Raw genomic sequence first — 18,821 nt, 5'->3', positions numbered from 1 at the left:
CTGCTGTTGGCAGGTTAAAGTAGATAAAAGGAACTGAAACATCCTTCTATCCTTACTCATCTTCGCCTTTCTCCAAGTCCTTCCTGAGCAAACAATATAACCATCACTTCTCCTTTTTTCTCCCTAAATGCTGAGACTCAAGCTCGCCGATCTCCTAAGATGCGGTTTTGAAGCAGAAGGACTGAGGAATTTAGCTGGTGAAGACTGAAAGAGAATTATCTTACTCTGCTACGAGCTTCAAGTATGGCTTACCTGTTCTACCTCTGTGTCCTGCCATAGATATCACAGTACCCATCCAGCCCCTGCTTCCAAACTAAGAATTGGAAGAAAGGTCACAAAAACAACATCTCTTTTAGCTTAAGTTGTAAATGGACATTTTTCCAAAACAAAAACAAATTAGGCTCTCACATTATGAAAAGACTTTCCAAATTTGTAAGGATGTTTTTAGGTTGCAAGCTATACTTAAATGTAAGCACTCGTACATGAGATGTATTGCTTTTTGCTAGGAAAAATTATTTAATCTTTAAAAATATGGTGTCCATTAAAATACACTTTCAGTTTTATTATATATATAATTAAAATTTCTAATTCCTCCATCAAGAAAGTCTTACCCTTGCACCCACATGAAAAATACAACCTGTTTTTTTTTGTTTTTTTTTTTTAACTGGACCTCAGCCAGAACTCCGTTTTTATGCTTGGAAATGCTTACAGATACAATTTTGCACCTGGAACTATTTCCAGATGCAAATGATATAATTTTGACATCTCAGTACCTGTGTACTTAGCTATCTACACGGCAATCATGGGGGATGATTGCAGCTTGTGTAGATGTACCTTAGCTAGCTTTAATCTAGCAAGCTTGGATACCAATAAAGCCACAGCAGCACAAGCTTCAGCATGGCTGTACAAGCCCACTCAGAACCCTGGGTAAATTCTCAGCTGGCTAGCCTGAGCTGAAGCCCAGGCTGCCGTGGCTTCACTGCTAACAGTACCTGAACTAGCTAAATCAAAGCTAGTTCGGGTATGTCTACTCAAGCTGCGATCACACCTCACCATGGCAGTGTAGGCACTTCCTAACTGACGTGAATGGAAGATTCAAAAATATGCCACAAAAAGGATCTATTTTCAAAATTTGACCTTTAGGAATTTTTATTAATAAAACAACTTTTTTTGGTTAACTCCTGTGATTTAAATAAAAGGCATGAGACATTCCTGTCATTTACATGTTAATAACATAATAGAATAATTCCACTGAATGATAAGCTATACTTTGGAGCTATAAAAGTCAATGTATGTATAAAGTATACCTCTGTACAAAAGATCCAGCAAGTATGTCTTGTAATTTTGTACCTAAACTACTTCATCAGGAGCCACCATGTTTCCCTCTTAATCTCCACAAAAATCAGCTTAAAAGGAGTTCTTCCAAGAAAAATGTTACTGTTGGTAAAGTTACATGCTATTAAATCCTCCTATATTAAATTCCATATGCAGTGCTTTTGGGAAGGACATAAAAGCATGCTAGTACCTGTCTTTTGTAATGTGTGCAGATATAAAAAAATATTCTAGAGTTACTAGCAGACAGTAACTATTTCTAAGCCAGACTGTCTTTAACTGCAACATTCTTATCCACAGTGTAACTTGAAGGTGAGGGATGATGGGAGAAATATTGTAAATCACATCTTACCTTCATCTATCGAGGCTTCACTACTGTACCCATCATACTCTGCAGACAGAGGGCTATATTTTTGTCTAGTTTCCCAAATATAATTTTTTTGCTGTCTGCTATCTACCATTGGTGGCCTGGAACTTTGTGTTCTGGACAAGGCCTCATGGTATTTACCCAATGCCTCGTCTTCACTTTCAGAGGAGGAACCATGCTGGTCTTTATTCATGTACGAGTTGTCTGTTTGAAGAAAACAGAACAGTAAATGACAGACGATAGCTCGAGAAAGAGTGAAACAAATTAATCAATACAATTTAAATATTTTCAATGTTTACTGAAATTTTTTGAGAAAAATAAAATATATTTAACCAACTTTTGTCATCGTTTTACACAGGTACCAGATTGAACTGCAATACCTCAGAAATTTTTATTATTTTTCTACAAAGGCAGAAAAATTACAAATTCCCAAATATTACACAGTATATTTAATGGGAAATAAGTGGTTTTGTTTTTGAAGAAGCACACTTATCCAATTTCTTGAATCTATTTATTTAAGAAATAAAATTCCCAAAGATTTTATGTAATCACAGACAACATCATGTAATGTCATATTTTGTATTACTGACTCATATTAGGAAGTCAACTCCGGATTCTCTCCTGTAAAGGGGCTTATGGTGTAGAATATGATATAAATAAAATTCTGATGTCAAAACAAAACAGATGACAAAATTACATAAAAATATTTCAGGCTAATAACATCTAAAGGAAAAAATGGTACAGTAATACTGTTGCTACATTTTTAAAGAAAATCTAACAAGTTGACCAATATGTTCATAGCTAAAAGCAGAAGTTTTACAATACAGGCACATACCTATAGATGTGAAGGATGTAGAAAAGTACTCAGTTACATGAAAATCAAAATGGGCATACAGAGTCTTATTTTACTTGAAACAACTGATGATTTTCCTCAAACCTGGAATTAATACAGATTCTCATAGAAGCCACCTGGCAATAGTTAAGGTTGCATAAAAGTTTATATTCTAACCTCTGTTTTTATCCAGTCATAAATTCTGAAATCATCACATTTGTGTTTAAAATGTTCCAACTTAGTGACTTTTGAAGGGTTATTTTATTTTATTTTATTTTTAAATTTCAAAGATTCAGCTGTTTTCAGAATGGAGTGAAAAATAAACATTTTCCATTTTAAAAATCCTATAAGGTTTTTAGTTAGTAGTTGTTTTTTTAATCCTCCATTTGAAATAGCTACAGTTTAAAAGTTGAAGTTTAGCAGGAAAATAGGTCTCACTTTGGGAGCAGCGCACAACCATGTTCCAGAAAAAGTTGTTTTTTATTTGAAAAATTCATACCACAAGTAGACTATGTACATTACGACAAAAATTCACTCAGTGCAGATGGCCAGTACAAGATCTACACTATCTTTAAGTTCCACTTAACCCCTATATAGAAATAGAACACCACATTACTATGAGGCCTTAAACAGAAATTATGTACTCTACTCCAAGTGGATATCTAAAAAGAATAAGCTGGATAAGTATTTCCAAGCAGACTTAGTTTCACAGTGAACTGGCTAGTAACATAAATTGTTGCATATTAATTGGAATAATTAGGGCTAAAACTTTGTATGGTGTGCAAGGGCTGGGTAAAGACTCCTACAGTTTGCTGGGGGCTGGCACCTCCTATGGTGTGCAAAAGGATTAAGGAAGGGTTCTGACCAATTTTGTAAGCTGCACAGTAGCTGAAGCAAAGGTTAGTGTGGATCTTAAGGTCTGAGAGGGATAAGGACGGGGTCCTGAGAACCTGATAAAGGTCAGCAGGATCTTTGCCTGAAACTCCAACGAACTGCCTATGGTCAGCAGAAGCCCTTGCCCCTCCTCACTTTGGTAGCTCCACAGATGGGCAAGGCATTTGGCTAAAGGAATTCCTGAACAGAAGCTCTTTTCCAGTGAAGTTTAGGAACATAGCCAGACTAGAATGAAGTCTTCCACAAGTGTGGAGTTCTTAAATTGCACAGGAAAGAGGCTCTCTCCTGTACGTTTTAGCATACCCACCCGAGCTGCACAAATAGGTTGGTTGGGGCAACATGCACTGCTAACTTAAGTGCACGCTAGCCTCTTCAGCTACGATTACAATTTAAGCTAAAGCTTATCATTTAAACTGGTGTATGTGGGCAGTGACTAATTTGAGCAAATCTCATAAACAAAGGAGAGGGGCATTCTAGTGGTATAAGAACGGCCATACCGGGTCAGCCCAAAGGTTAATCTAGCCCAGTATCCTGTCTTCTGACAGTGGCAAATGCCAGTGCCCCAGAGGGAATGAACAGAACACGTAATCATCAAGTGATCCATCCCATTGCCCATTCCCAGCTTCTGGCAAACAGAAGCTAGGGACACCAACCCTGCCCATCCTGGCATTGATGGACCTATCCTCCATGAATTTATCTAGTTGTTTTTTTGAACCCTGTTATAGTCTTAGCCTTCACAACGTCCTTTGACAAGAAGTTCCACAGGTTGACTGTGCACTGTGTGAAAAAATACTTCGTTTTGTTTGTTTTAAACCTGCTGCCTATTAATTTCATTTGGTGACCCCCAAGTCCTTGTGTTATGAGAAGAATAACACTTCCTTACTTACTTTCTCCACACCAGTCATGATCTTATAGACCTCTATCATAGCCTCCCTTACTCATCTCTTTTCCAAGCTGAAAAGTCCCAGTCTTATTAATCTCTCCTCCTATGGAAGACGTTTCATACCCCTAATCATTTTTGTTGCCCTTTTCTGAACCTTTTCCAATTCCAATTTTTTTTTTTTTTTTTTGAGATGAGGCGACCACAGCTGCACGCAGTATTCAAGATATCGACATACCATGGATTTATATAGAGGCAATATGATATTTTCTGTCTTATTATCTATCCTTTCTTAATGATTCCCAACCTTCTGTTTGCTTTTTTGTTCGCTTTTTTGGCTGCTGCTGCACACTGAGTGGATGTTTTCAGAGAACTATCTGCAATGACTCCAAGATCTCTTTCTTGACTGGTAACAGCTAATTTAGACTCCATCATTTTATATGTACAGTTGGGATTGTGTTTTCCAATGTGAATTCCTTTGCATTTATCAACATTGAATTTCATCTGCCATTTTGTTGCCCAGTTACCCAGTTCTATGAGATCCTTTTGTAGCTCTTCGCAGTCTGCTTGGCACTTAACTATCTTGAATGGTTTTGTATCATTTGCAAATTTTTGCCAACTCCCCGTTTATCCCTTTTTCCAGATCATTTATTAATATGTTGAACATTACTGGTCCCAGTACAGATCCCTGAGGGACACCATTATTTACCTCTCTCCAATCTAACCAAGAAATTCCATATTACAAAGTCTTTGCCTCATTCACCACACACCTTCTAATTTTTGCAACAAATGAGTCAGAAGTATTAACGGCCTCTTTCACTAAACAACCCTGCATGGCCCATCCTGTTCTCTGAATCAAACTGGGCTTGTGGGAAAAAATAGCATGTGACCATCTAATTAAAGATTGTATCACAAAGCATATGCACAAGGGAGCTGAATTAAGGTTGCACAGACAACTTTAATATTGACATTTCCTACATTTTTTGCAATCTTAACTTTTTTTCTACATAAGGTTTTTTGTGTGCAATTTCCCAGGTTTCTGAAAAAGCAAACTGAAATAACAGAAATTCCACCATGTGGAATCATACTGACACCCACATGAGTCATCAGCAGAACTGAAATCCTTATATTCACAGCACAGACCTTTGCCAATTGAGCAAATGGAGTATGATGGCAGCAACAGCAGGTTCTCATCCTCTGTGTGGACCAGCCACTAGAGGATGAGACACACACTTTGCCAGTGGATTTCACAGATATTTGCTGACATTCTAGGTTCTGAAGGGGAGTGTGTTCTAATGGTCCCGGACCCTTCTGTTCTACTTTCCCCCAAGTCTGACCCCGTCCACCCCATTCCTTCAACCCTGTTCCTCTCCTGCCTCTTCCCTGCCCCCCCATCTCTTCACCCCAGTCCCCACCACTAGCCCCTTCCCCTAACCCAGGTCTTATTGCTTAGCCAACCCCCATCTCCACCCATGAGCTCCTCATCCCAGTCCCATTTTCCCTACCCAGTAAGTCTCCCTATCTGGGCTTCCCATCTGAGTCTTGTATTCCCTCCACCCCAACTCCTAGTTCCAGTCAACTGCCCTGGTCTCCTTCTCTCCTCAGTTTCCTTGCCCACCCATTCCTGGAACTTACACCCCAGCTCCACATTCAATCTCAGTCTCTCTCACCCAGCCCCTAGCTCCCAGTCTTCTTAGTCTAGTCATTTGCCATTCCCACCCCCACCCTGTTCCCAATCTCAGTCAACTTAATCCAAGGGATTCTGCATTATACTCAGGCAGTTTCTTCCTCTAAACAATCTGAGAATCAGCAGTGGAAACACTGAAAGCACAGGGGAGAGAGTCTCCTTATTGTTAGTTGTGATGCCTGACCCTAAAAATAGCTCACAGCACTCAGAAACAGCAACTGCTCAGAAAGTCCTATTTGGCCTCTGCAGCCCTGGAATGGAGCATGCCCAGTGCAGACAGAGTCTTCCGAGAATTTAGCTCACAAACTATAACAAGCTGTGATGTTATCTGATTAAAACAGGACCATATAGATAATTGTTGCAACCAATGTTATATATTTGCAGCAAATCTTGTACAAAGGTTGTCAAGTCAGGTGTCTATGAAAAGGTTATGATTTGCTGTTTATGATTATGCTATCTGTATGCATGAATCATTTTTGTATTTGAAGTTGTAAATATTGGCTCTATACCCAGATTTCAAATGTTCGCTCCTGGGGTACCGCCCACAAGATAGCTCGCCAGCACATCTTGGAGGGACTATTCAAGTTAAGTAGTTCATCAAGAAACACTTAGTTGACAATGGACCATGGGAGACGCCAATCTACACTGAGTGGACTGTCATGTAAATGTGCTGTCTGGAGTGTAGGTAATGGCTTCCTGCAATGACTAGGGAAATTAGGTATGAACATGTGACTTGCCCATGTGATTCCAAACTCCATTTTTTGCTGTAATTTTCCACAGTAAGAACAATGGAATGCCCTCCACATGGCAAAAGCTATAAAAGGCCCTGTAAACACTTCCATTTTGTCTTCAATTCTGCTTCTTACCTCTGGAGGAACTTTGCTACAAACTGAAGCTCTGAACAAAGGACTGAATGACCCATCCAAGCTGTGGATGTGCTCCAGAGACTTGACTTAAGCCAACAATTTATTCCATCACTGCTACAAGCCTGAACCAAGAACTTTGCCATTACTGTATGTAATTGATTCCTTTAACCAATTTTAACTCTCACCTTTCTCTCTTTCTTTTTATAAATAAACCTTTGGATTATAGAAAATAAAGGATTGGCATCAGCATGATTTTTGAGTAATATCTAAGTTATATATTGACCTTGGTGTGTGGCTGGTCCTTTGGGATCAGAAGAACCTATTATTTGATTAGACTGGTTGTAAAGAACCACTCATCTCTGAATACAGTGGTTTTGATGGTGATATAAGAACTGGAATCCCTGAGGAAACTGCCTTTATGTTTTCTTGTTAGCCAGTGTGGTGAAACAGGAGTTTACTTTTATAAGATATACCAAACCAGCCACAAAAGAATAACCACCAGTTTTGGGTTGTGTTTGCTCTATTTCTCAGCAGTTCGTCCTGAATTTGGCATCCTCGGTTGTGACCCACTAAGGCATGGTTACAAAAGCCTCTATTGAGTACTTACAAATTGCGATTTTTCCAGACGTTTATAACTTAGTATAATTTGGGCAGTTTTTCCACAGAAACAGCAAAAGGCACTTCCCTTACATCAGAACAACCTCCTCCACCCAAATGTCAAGCTCCTGCTCCATAGCAGAGAGGTGCAAAAGCATCTCAATGAAACTGTTATAAGATTTTGTTTTAACATGGGCCAATTTATTTTCCCCTAATCTCATTCCTGGAACCAGCTGTAGTGTTTTAGCTGAAACTTAAACAAAACTGGAGCAAGGAGATGTGGCCTCCCTCTGAGACTGACAGGGAGGGACCACAACCTGCCCTCTGGTGGGTTGAGCCACGAAGGCCATGCCCGGCCCACCGGAAGCAGAGGGGCAGGACAGGAACCAGAAGTATAAAAGGCAGGCCCTGCAGCTCAGTTGGGCTGCAGCTGCCAAGGGAGACAGATGCATCTCATGTGATGCTGGAACCTGAAGAGGATCTTAACCATACTGAGAACTTACTATAGCAATTGGCCAATTGAGATGCCGAGGAGTTGCTGTGGCTACCACTGGCCACGTGCCCTGGGAAGATAGAGGACACCCACAAAATGGAAGTACCACACAAAAGGGATGTAGGAAATAGCCCAGGGAAACTAGACTACAGTCTGGTTGAGTCTTGGCTTGATTCTAGATCAGCGTGTTGTGGGCAGATCCCCACTAACTCAGTATTGCCCTGGACTAGGGCCCGGTGGAGTAGAGTGGGCCTGGGTCCCCCTGCCCTCCGACCCCTGGGATGGCAACCTCCCCATCTTTAGGCCAAGAGGCCTGTGTTTTTTGGCCATCTGCTAGAATAAGGACGCCTGACTATTTGATGCCCCCCCCGACCCTGCCTGAGAGTCTGGGCCCCTAGACTTCTTTGCTGTTCTGCCCTGACTACAGGCCAGAGCACTAGACTGTTTGGTGCTCCACCCTACCTGGGGGCCTGGGTTCCAAGACTCTGTATTGCTCTAGGCAGACTGATTGTTGCTCAGCCCAGCTTAGAGGGCCCAAATATCACAAACTGCTAAATTTCCTCCTTTGATAGATTGCCACTTTAAGGGTGTGACCATTAGGAGGTGTGGCCTCCCTCTGAGGCTGACAGGGAGGGAGGTGTGGCCTCCCTCTGAGATTGACAGGGAGGGAGGTCCATACACGCCTACAAAAAAACAAAAATCTGACTAAAACAGAGAGACAGCATGGAAAATTTCGGCCTAAACAGTAGAAGTCCGGCAAAGTTATAAGCAACCGAAAACTCATATGGGGAATCTCATAATGGGAAATGTCAAGCAACTATAACTGTATATAGTGCTATCAACTCCATTTTGAATATGTATATCTGACCATATCTTAAGTTAGCATTTATTGGGTGAGTTGATGCCTTAGGATATTGCTAATGAGCTACAGCATCTTTCACTTGTAGGTGAATCCAGTCCAGCTCAAATAGGGATAAGAGGTATTTTCCATTTTATGCCCCTATATGTAGGGTTGCCAACTTTCTAATCGAACAGAACCCAAAACCCTTGCCCCGCCCCCTACCACACCCCTTCCCAGAGGCCCCGCCCATTCCCTGCCCCTTCTCCGAGGCCATGCCCCCACTCACTCCATCTCCCCTCCCTCCGTCGCTCACTCTCCCCCTCCCTCCCTCACTTTCACCCGGCTGGGACAGGGGGTTGGGGTGTGGGAGGGAGGTGAGGGCTCCAGCTGGGGGTGTGGGCTCTGGGGTGGGGCCAGGGATGAGGGGCTTGGGATGCAGGAGAGGGCTCTGGGCTGGGTCAGGGGGTTAGGGTGCAGGAGGGGGTGAGGGCTCCGACTGGGGGTGTGGGCTCTGGGGTGGGGTCAGGATGAAGGGTTTGGGATGCAGGAGGGGGATGGGGCACAGGGTTGGGGGGGGGGGTGAGCTCCAGCAGGGAATCTGGGTGTGGGAGGGGATTCCGTTCTGGGGCAGGGGGTTGGACTGCAGGAGGGGGTTCAGGATCCTGGCAAGTGGCCACCAGGTCCCTGCAGCCCCTAGGTGCCACTCCCTGCAGATTCCATTGGTCACGGTTCCCAGCCAATGGGAGCTGCGGAGCCAGCCCTCGGGGAGGGGGCAGTGCACGGAGCCTCCCTGGCCGTCCATGCGTCTAGAGGCTGCAGGGATCGGACAGCCACTTCCAGGAGCCTCGCAAAGCCAGGGCAGGCAGGGAGCCTGCCTTAGCCCAGGGCCCCCCGCTGTGCCACCGACCGGACTTATAACGGCCTGGTCAGCAGTGAGGGCCGAAGTCGCTAGCATCCCTTTTTGACCGGACATTCCAGTCAAAAATCAGACACCTGGCAACCCTAACTATATGAAATCAGTTTCATAGGTTCCAATTCCATCTCCCACATCATAAACTCACCACTATGCTTTGTTCTAACTGCTAGATTCAGCAGAGAAATGATGACCTGCACAGGACATGGAGAAGGACCCCCTGCTATCTCTAAAGAAAGTCCTTGTCTGCCCCTCCCCAGATCAGGGTTGAAATATGCTGGCAGAAGAGTGTGTGTTGGACATTTGCCCAGCTGCTCCCCGTAGATAAACATAAATCTTAATTTGTCAGGCTGTCACCAGCTGATGCCTTTCACCAGCAATGAATCCACATACTTATAAGTATAAACTTCATCTTAAAAATTAAGTTACTTGCAAATATGAAATTTAGCTCATTAAATAATTTATGGAGTGTCACATATGTACATATTTTATAAGCTTAGTATGCTAAAAACACATCACAAAGCATATTTACCAACAGCACATATAAGAAATCTCTCTGCGTCAGACTGTAATCTTCCTTAAGACAAGCCATAGAAATAATTTAGTAAAGTTCCAAGTTTTTATGTCTACAGGCTTCTTAATTACCTCTTGTCAGTGATTATTCTATCCTAAAATTACTGTGTTATTTAAGAAGAAAACAAATGCTGGGAAATTTTTCTACCACAGTTCAAATATATCAAAAATTCCATTTGTTTATCGTATGCCTTCAAAATCCCATCCTGAATGTTTTCTGCATACCTTAAAAAACTGTTTTCTAGATAGTCTTAAAAAGTGCACATAGAATTTGAACTGCTTTCAAAGAATAAATGGAAGATTAATTTTGGATTTTTCTTGTTTCTGAGAGAATATTGTAATTGCAAATAAAATGTTAGAAAAATAAATTTAAATCTTAAGCTCATATATATATGTGCCCTGATCCACATGCAATAAGGGCAACACAGATGCTTTGAACCTGTTCCTAGACAATATAGTACAGCTTGCTGCACTAAGTGTTCTCTTACACATTCTGACCAGCACCACTGAAATAAACAGATTTTTAGGAACATTCTAGAGCCAAACAAAGACTAGAGAAAAATTCCCAGTACCCAACAGAAACCACACAAAGCACTTCAGAAAATGCAAAATAGTTTTTATTTGGAAAAAAGAAAATTTAGAACACATGACAGATTTGATCATGAATAGACTCAGACTTGAAGATCAGAGGTGACCATCATGATCATCTAATCTAACCTCCTACACACCCACTCATTCCTGTAATAGACCCCTAACATCTAGCTGAGTTTCTGAAGTCCTCAAATCATAGTTTAAAGACTTCAAGTTACACAGAATCCAACATTTACACTAGTTTAATCCTGCAAGTGCCCCATGTTGCAGAGGAAGGCGGAAAAAAACCCAGTCTCTGCCAATCTGACCTGGGGGAAAATTCCTTCCCGACCCCAAATATGGCGATCAGTTAGACCCTGAGCATGTGAGCAAGACCCACCAGCCAAACACCTGGGAAGGAATTCTCTGTAGTAACTGAGAGCCCTCCCCATCTAATGTCCCCTCATCAGCCACTGGAGATATTTGCTGCTAGCAGTCGCAAATCGGCTACATGTCATTGTAGAAAGTCTTATCATACCATCCCCTCCATAAACTTATCAAGCTCAGTCTTGAAGCCAGTTATGTTTTTGCCCCCACTGCTCCCCTTCGAAGACTGTTAACAGAACTTCACTCCTCTAATGGTTAACAACCTTCACCTAATTTCAAGCCTAAAAACTTGTTGACCATCAGTTTATATCCACTTGTTCTTGTGTCCACACTGGTACTTAACTTTAACTCCTCTTCCACCCTGGTATTTATCCCTCTGATGTATTTATAGAAAGCAATCATATCTCCCCTCAGCTTTCTTTTGGTTAGGTTAAACAAGCCAAACTCTTTGAGTCTCCAATTACAGAAAAAAATTAACTGGTTTTCAATAAATATCATTGCAATTAGAGAATAAATTACCTAGAAAATAAAATATACTGTAAAGTGATCTCATTTAAAAAGGAAGAATTGTTCTAGTGAAGTCTGTAAATTAGGAGGTAAAAGTAGTATGTAGAAAAAGATGCAGGAAAGGCCTAATGGAGAAATTTGATGAACGACACCTCACCTTTTTCTGGTGTCTTCTTGCTACTTACTTCTCTTGAAATCTTTTCTGATTCCTTATAGTTTCTCTTTTTACCTTCTTTAGAAAATGCGGTTGTTGCATTTTCTTCATGGTTCATTATGGTTTGTTCGTTACCATCAGAAAAAGTTTTGTATTTCTTTGCTTTTACTTCATTAACACAATCAGGATGATCACTTGGTGCCTTTTTAAAAATTGACTCTGATAATCTCTGCTTTGGTACGTCATTTGCTTTTGCTTCTAAATCCTTGTATCCATCTGTACAGGGCTGCTCTTTGGGGTCCTGAAAATCAATCGCTGAAGCCCTGGATTTGACTTTTCTATGCAAGTGATCCTTAGAATTTTCCAGTACTGCATGTAACCCATTGCCTGGGTCTTTAATAATAGATTCATCTGTTATAAATGTATTACTATTCAAATTATTATCCTTTGAAAACTTTTCATTTTCCAAGTATTTATTTCCAGTGGCTCCTTTGCTTTTAACATGTCTTCCTACTTTTTTCATGTCTTCAGAAACTTCCATATTATTAGAATGTTTGTTAGCATCTCCCCGTTTTAATTGATTGTTTCTTTTGTCCTGGACATGAACTGACATTCTAACTTGATTCAACTCTTGTTTTACAGAATCTGATGAATCAGAATAATGAGTCTGCTTATGTTTATCTTCTTCAACACATCTTTTTTCCTTCATATTAGTTTCCTTAGAATCTGCCAATGATGTTATATTTTCCTCTTTAATAGGCATAGATTTATCCTCTTGCATTCTAGAGTTTTCATCTTCTGTGCGAAGGCCATTTATCATGCTTGTTACCTGCTCTGCGACTGAATCAGCTACAGTATAGCTGACCTCTCCAACAGCACTGGTCAGATCATCTACAGCGTTACTAAGAGCGTCAACCAGAGAAGACACAGAAGGAAGGCTCAGATTTTGTTGAAAGTTTTTGAAAAATGCCATTTGTCCAATCTTAACCAACAAATTATTTTTGGTAGAAAGGTCTTCAGTTTTGTAAAATTGTCACCCACCCAAAAGACTCAATTTTACATTTATCTAGTTTTGTTGTCCAAAACCCTACTATATAACCTGCAGCTTCTGCAGTTTTGTTCTTGCCCAAAATTCTATATGTACTGAAGGAAATAATAAATTGAAGTAAAAAATCTTTGAAATGAAGCCAAGATCAACTAGCTCAAAACAATATTTTTCCATTGCAAAATAAGTAGTCTTTCATCAAAGTTCAGTATCAACTAGCCATAATACAATGCGTATTTGTTTTCAAAAATACAACAAAACAAGGGGAAATGTGTATTTTATTCAATACCTGCAAAGAAGAAGTTTTAAACACTTTAAAAGTATGCACTTTTACTGAATTTATTCAGACTGCAATGAATTACTGTAGATTAATATAATAGCTGCACAATAGCACATACCCCAAAAGGTTTCCTCAGCTCAAAACATTTGTTGCTTTCTAAGCAATGTGAGATACTTTGGGCCACAGACAATTGTTCCACAGCTGGCAGGAGAAAAAGCAGCCCTAGCCCCTGCCCCAGAAAACAAAACCTACTCCTCCCTTTTGGGAAGCAACTTTCAAGAAGGCAGGAAAGCAGAACAGCCCAAGTAAAATAAACATACCATCTCCCCTACTCTATAGCTCCTTATCCCAGGCCTCTCTCTTCTTTACAAGAGAGCCAACAAAGCCAGCTGGAATTCTTCCAGGCCAAAGGCCATTTTACCAACCTCCAATCCCAGAGAAATACAAAATTCATAACCCTGATCCCTTTGGAAATTTGATAGAGTAGTTCCCCTAATTATTTTTTTTTGACAGTCTGAATACTAACTTTGGCTTACTGGATCCTATCTTCCATATAGGCAAGCTCTAGAAATGAGTTATTGGCCACTGAAGAGAAACCCTTGTGTTTTCTAGTGAGTGATTTCCTTGAAAATTCTTCCCTAACTGAACGAGCCACTTTCTGTGCAAGGACACTGGAGGACTAACTCAGCATGCTGAGTGCAACCTCCAACAATGTGGTTAACCTATATCTATTTGAGAAGGGCAATTATAGACAACCATGCAATATTTCAATTGGCATTATACATCCAATATCAAGGAGCATAGGGAGGGGAAAGTATCTTCTCATAAGCAAAGATAATCTCTTTGGCTATATAGCCATGGAGACCTGTAGAGTTTCTGGGGGCAAGCAGTCACAGAGGCTGCCTTTCCTCCAAATAGCTCCCAATCATCATAAACTTTTATACATATAACAGGTCTTTCTCATTTGGTCCAAGTATTTATTTGTATATTTATACTCTGTGAAAGTGTCTATTAACTTTTACAGAATTAAATTGAGTAGAATATATTTCAGATACTTACAAAGTTTGTCTTGTGAATTCTTCTTTGCATTGTATCCTGAATCAAGGTCTGGGAAGCCACCAACATTTTCAAAACACATCTTCTTATTAATATATAGAAAAAGCAGCAACATGAGGATAATGAACACTCCAACAGCTGACAGAAATCCAACTGCCTCAGGAGACACTAAAAGAAATAAAAAGAAAAAAAATCTAAAAATCTACAATAGATTTCAGAATATGATGGTTCAGTAACCAATACCCACACCGTCTCTAATGTATATGCAAGATATTACTAAAATAAAATTATACTACTTCAGCTTGGACGTATTTTGGATATGGTGTTAAATTTAAAAGTGATCAGCTGATTGACCTACTATTTTCTTATAGTCATCCAACATGTCCTAAATTAGTTCTCATGTAAGAAACGTCACACAGATTTGCCAAAAATGAAGTTATTTAACATCTCTGGCATGATTTTGAATATTTGCCTTACCATGTCATGTTATACAGTTTTTCATCACATCTTGATGCACTTCAGCTAGTCTACTAGAAATTGAAAACAGAATCAACTCCTTTCACATTGATCAGTGTGTGCACAATGATTTTTTTATTGGAAATATGGGTGGTTACTAAAAAGATACATCCATACTGTGGAAATTACAGAATTCAGGGCTCTTTTGTACATGTACATTGTTCTGGAATGATTATATTGAATAGGAATGGAGGAAATGCTCAACTTCAAGAAACCCAGCTCATACCTACCAACAGCCAAGGTATGTTGAATCAGAATGTTTGACTGATTAACCTAATGAAAACATTACAAACATATAAGCTCTTTTCTGAGAGGAGAGGTTACTTACCTGTGCAGTAAATGGAGTTCATCAAGTTGCGCATGTACCCAAATCACCTTCAGAGATTTTGTTGTTGTTGTTGCCAGAACTGTCTGCTTAATCCGCGCCTTAAATATTCTCATGCACTTTATTGAGGATACACAGGCTAGTGTGGGACCAACTGCCAATCCAGTTCCTTTTCTACTCCTCTGCTTTGTCCCTGTGGGTGCTCTATTCTAGGTGCCTCCCATGCAGTAATTCAACTATGAAGGTAGGCGTTTCAGAGTCCTATCCAAGACAGACCAAAATACAGCCACCTCAAATGAAGCATCTGCTCTAGTAACCTGTACGTATAGTTGCCTTACAGATGTCAACAACAGGAGTTTTTCCTCAACAAGGCTTTTGAAATGGACTGAGCTTGTTGAATGGGCTCCCAGGTTAGGAGGGGAATCTACGGTCATGATCTCATAACATGTCTTGTACACCCTGAAATTTACTTAGTCTCTGTGTGGAGATTGGGACATCCCTAATCCTTTCCATAAAGAAAATTAAAAAGCCTCAGGGAGTTTCTGAAGGGTCCATTCTCTGAAGATAAAAAGCCAACACGGAATGTCTAACATACATAACCTAGCTTCCTCATGATTGACATGAGGTTTGGGAGAATACTGGTAACTGAAAGCAAGTCTATACTATCAACTTTTGCTGACACAAGTTATGTCAGCATAAAGCCACCACGGTCTGTAGATCGCTTGTGCGCGTGCATAGTTGGCTCCTTGCATCAGCGCTGCACATTCTCACCAGAAGTGCTTGTGTCAATGCATAGCGCGGTGCACCATGGGTAAGTATCGCTGTGTGCAACCCACCACCATCATGTGCATGGTCTTTTGGGAAGCTTTGGCAATGCATGGTGAGGCACTGGCAGAAACAAATAGCGCAGGATGACGGAGCAAGAGGTCCATTTCCCAGCATGCAAAGAATGGTTTCACGAGTGCCAAAAGGACCAGATTAAGCTCCCAAACCAGAGATGTCTCCCTAATAGGTAGAAAAAAATATAATCATCTCTTAAGAAAACTAGATGTTGTATGTACGAAAATAAGGCAAAGCTTTCCAATGGATGGTGAAAGACATTAATGGCTGCCAAATATACCCTTATGAAACATGTGTATGAAGAGTTCTTCTGCTGTCTTGATGTAAAAGATTGGACAGTGCTGTTAACTGTATCAATAGTCAGGATGAGACAAAAGGATTGGAGTAAAGATATGGGCCAATTTAGCCTATATAACTGCTATACTAGCTGTACTTAATGCTAATTTATACTTAATGCATACTAATGTATATATGGTGCAGATAATACCTATTTTTAATTTATATATAGCTATAAATGCTAGTCAGCATATATTGTTCACCAGGCCCCGAGCGGTCACCTTGCTAATTGTTATAGCAAAGATGACACCTTTGCCAAATTTATATGTGAAACAGTGGGGAGGGCCTTTAAACAAATGGAGATATCCCATCTCCTAGAACTGGAAGGGACCTTGAAAGGTCATCAAGTCCAGCCCCCTGCATTCACTAGCAGGACCAAGTACTGATTTTGCCCCAGATTCCCAAGTGGCCCCCTCAAGGATTGAACTCACAACCCTGGGTTTAGCAGGCCAATGCTCAAACCACTGAGCTATCCCTCCCCCTGTTCCACCCCTGCATAAGTGGCAGTACATAATGAACACAGCTAAAATTAATACACCTTGAACCACAAGTAAAGCTTTAAATGCAACTTTGTGTCCAAATGAGAAATTAGTATTTTAAGATCCCCATCATGGATAAGATCATTCAAGTCTTGTTCTGTCTTGTGCATGTCATTGCTAATCTAAATAATGTGTACGTCTTTTGTGTCTAGTAATGTTTTTAAATTTAAATGAGTGAATTAATATGCATGTTAAAGAGACACTTTTGATAACAGCTTTATTTTGAAAAATTGAGATAGGCATTATTACAGTCCCCCACAGTGCTACATACATGAAGAGTAAAACAGAAATTTGGAGTAGTAACATTACAAGTCAGGCCTCCATACTGTCCATCCATCTTAAAGGTTACCCTTACTGCGGGTTGTCGCCATCTGGTAAGATTCACTGGGCAGGAGATAGGAGCAGCTCAGCTTCTCTGTTCCATTGTACTGGTCTGAACCATTACGGCCACATACTGGAGTCGCAATGTCAAAAACATTGTATCAGCACATGTATTGATATCTCTTAGTGGAACACGCAAGACATGTGCGGTGCTCTCCAGGTTTGTGTTGCTGTGTGATACCACCCACAGTGAAGGTAAATCCAGTCACCCCTCGTAGATGCCATCTTTTAGGTAACCTACTGAATGGACAGTAACCAAGTTATCAAATATTGTAATGATAATGTAAATATATACACATACACACATATATATATACACACACTCACACACACACGTGGAATCAGACATTGAGCAAGACTGTTTTGAATAACATACGGCTTGATTAGGATGTGATGTTACTGACATCAAATTACAAAAAGTCTTTTACCCAACCATTGAGTCTTGTGCATGTTCCTGATAAGATGCTATTATATTAATTAACAAAGAATACAGTAATGATACATCTGCTTTTACACAATAGCGAAATTCAATCACATTCCACTAAGAAAGGGAATTTGCCTACATGATTCAATGCACTACCGGTTTACCATAGTTTTTGTTATACGCGGAGGGAAATAGCAGATATCTAACTGTTCATCACTAATAAAGGTCAGGCAGTTTTCCTTTCTCAATATTCCCTAGTGAATTGGTTATGGTAGTTAACATGTAATTCCGATAAGCAGTACAAATATTTATTTACTTTCTTGATTTTCCTTTACATTTTTATTTGTTGGAATAAATTTATTAAGTTTTGCTTGTGTTAAGTTAGCAATGTTGTGCATATTATACACCACATACTTTTTTTGGTTTTTAGTAGCTACACCTCACTGCCATGAATTATAGGTTTAGAGAGAGTTTCCACTTCTTGATGCTCAAAACCACTAATGTGGGTGGGGTTTACACATACATATTTTTCATATTACCCCTGTTCCCAATAGATATTCCAGATTCAAATAATCCTGAAATCTAACCAACAATTCCATCTAGATTGTGGAGTCTCCTGTTTTGAAAGATACTAGACTGCTGAACAGTCTTTTGCCCAACCATTGAGTCTTATGAACCTTCCTGATAGATACTATTATATAATTATCAAAGAAGTATACAGTCATAATCCATTTGCTTTTCCACAATAACCAAATTCGGCCATATTCCACTGAGAATGATTTAAGACTACAGGTATATGCATAAACTCACCTTGCTTAACAATATACAGTTGAAATAACAATTAGACCTGGCTGGGCTAGTGGTCTTTGTAATGTCTCTACAGTCGATTGCATACTTAGGCCTGGTCTACACTATGAGTTTAGGTTGAATTTAGCAGCGTTAAATCGAATTAACCCTGCACCCGTCCACACAACAACGCCATTTACTTCGACATAAAGGGCTCTTAAAATCGATTTCTGTACTCCTCTCCGATGAGGGAAGTAGCGCTGAAATCGACATTGCCGGTTCGAATTAGGGTTAGTGTGGACGAAATTTGACGGCATTGGCCTCCGGGAGCTATCCCACAGTGCGCCACTGTGACCGCTCTGGACAGCAATCTAAACTCTGATGCACTGGCCAGGTAGAC

The 18,821-nt window shown here is 40.3% G+C and overlaps 1 protein-coding gene across 5 annotated transcripts in view; it reads right to left on the bottom strand.

The window, feature by feature from the left end:
- Positions 1 to 18,821, bottom strand: part of SYT14 (synaptotagmin 14) — a 169,836-nt gene that overhangs the window by 90,238 nt on the left and 60,777 nt on the right. For 3 of the 5 annotated variants that reach the window (XM_054021278.1, XM_054021277.1, XM_054021279.1), the window contains 2 exons: positions 14,278 to 14,442; positions 1,685 to 1,903 (listed from right to left, as the gene is read on the bottom strand). In XM_054021278.1, coding sequence (XP_053877253.1) covers positions 1,685 to 1,903; positions 14,278 to 14,442 — 384 coding nt within the window. Of the gene's footprint in view, positions 1 to 1,684; positions 1,904 to 11,896; positions 13,228 to 14,277; positions 14,443 to 18,821 lie in introns of those variants that run through there. The other 2 variants (XM_054021274.1, XM_054021275.1) reach the window with 1 other exon arrangement.

This window comes from Malaclemys terrapin, chromosome 3 (assembly GCF_027887155.1).
Source record: "Malaclemys terrapin pileata isolate rMalTer1 chromosome 3, rMalTer1.hap1, whole genome shotgun sequence".
Classification (NCBI taxonomy): domain Eukaryota; kingdom Metazoa; phylum Chordata; order Testudines; family Emydidae; genus Malaclemys; species Malaclemys terrapin.
Note: the sequence above shows the minus strand (reverse complement) of the source record. Positions and strands in the feature narration are given on the sequence as shown.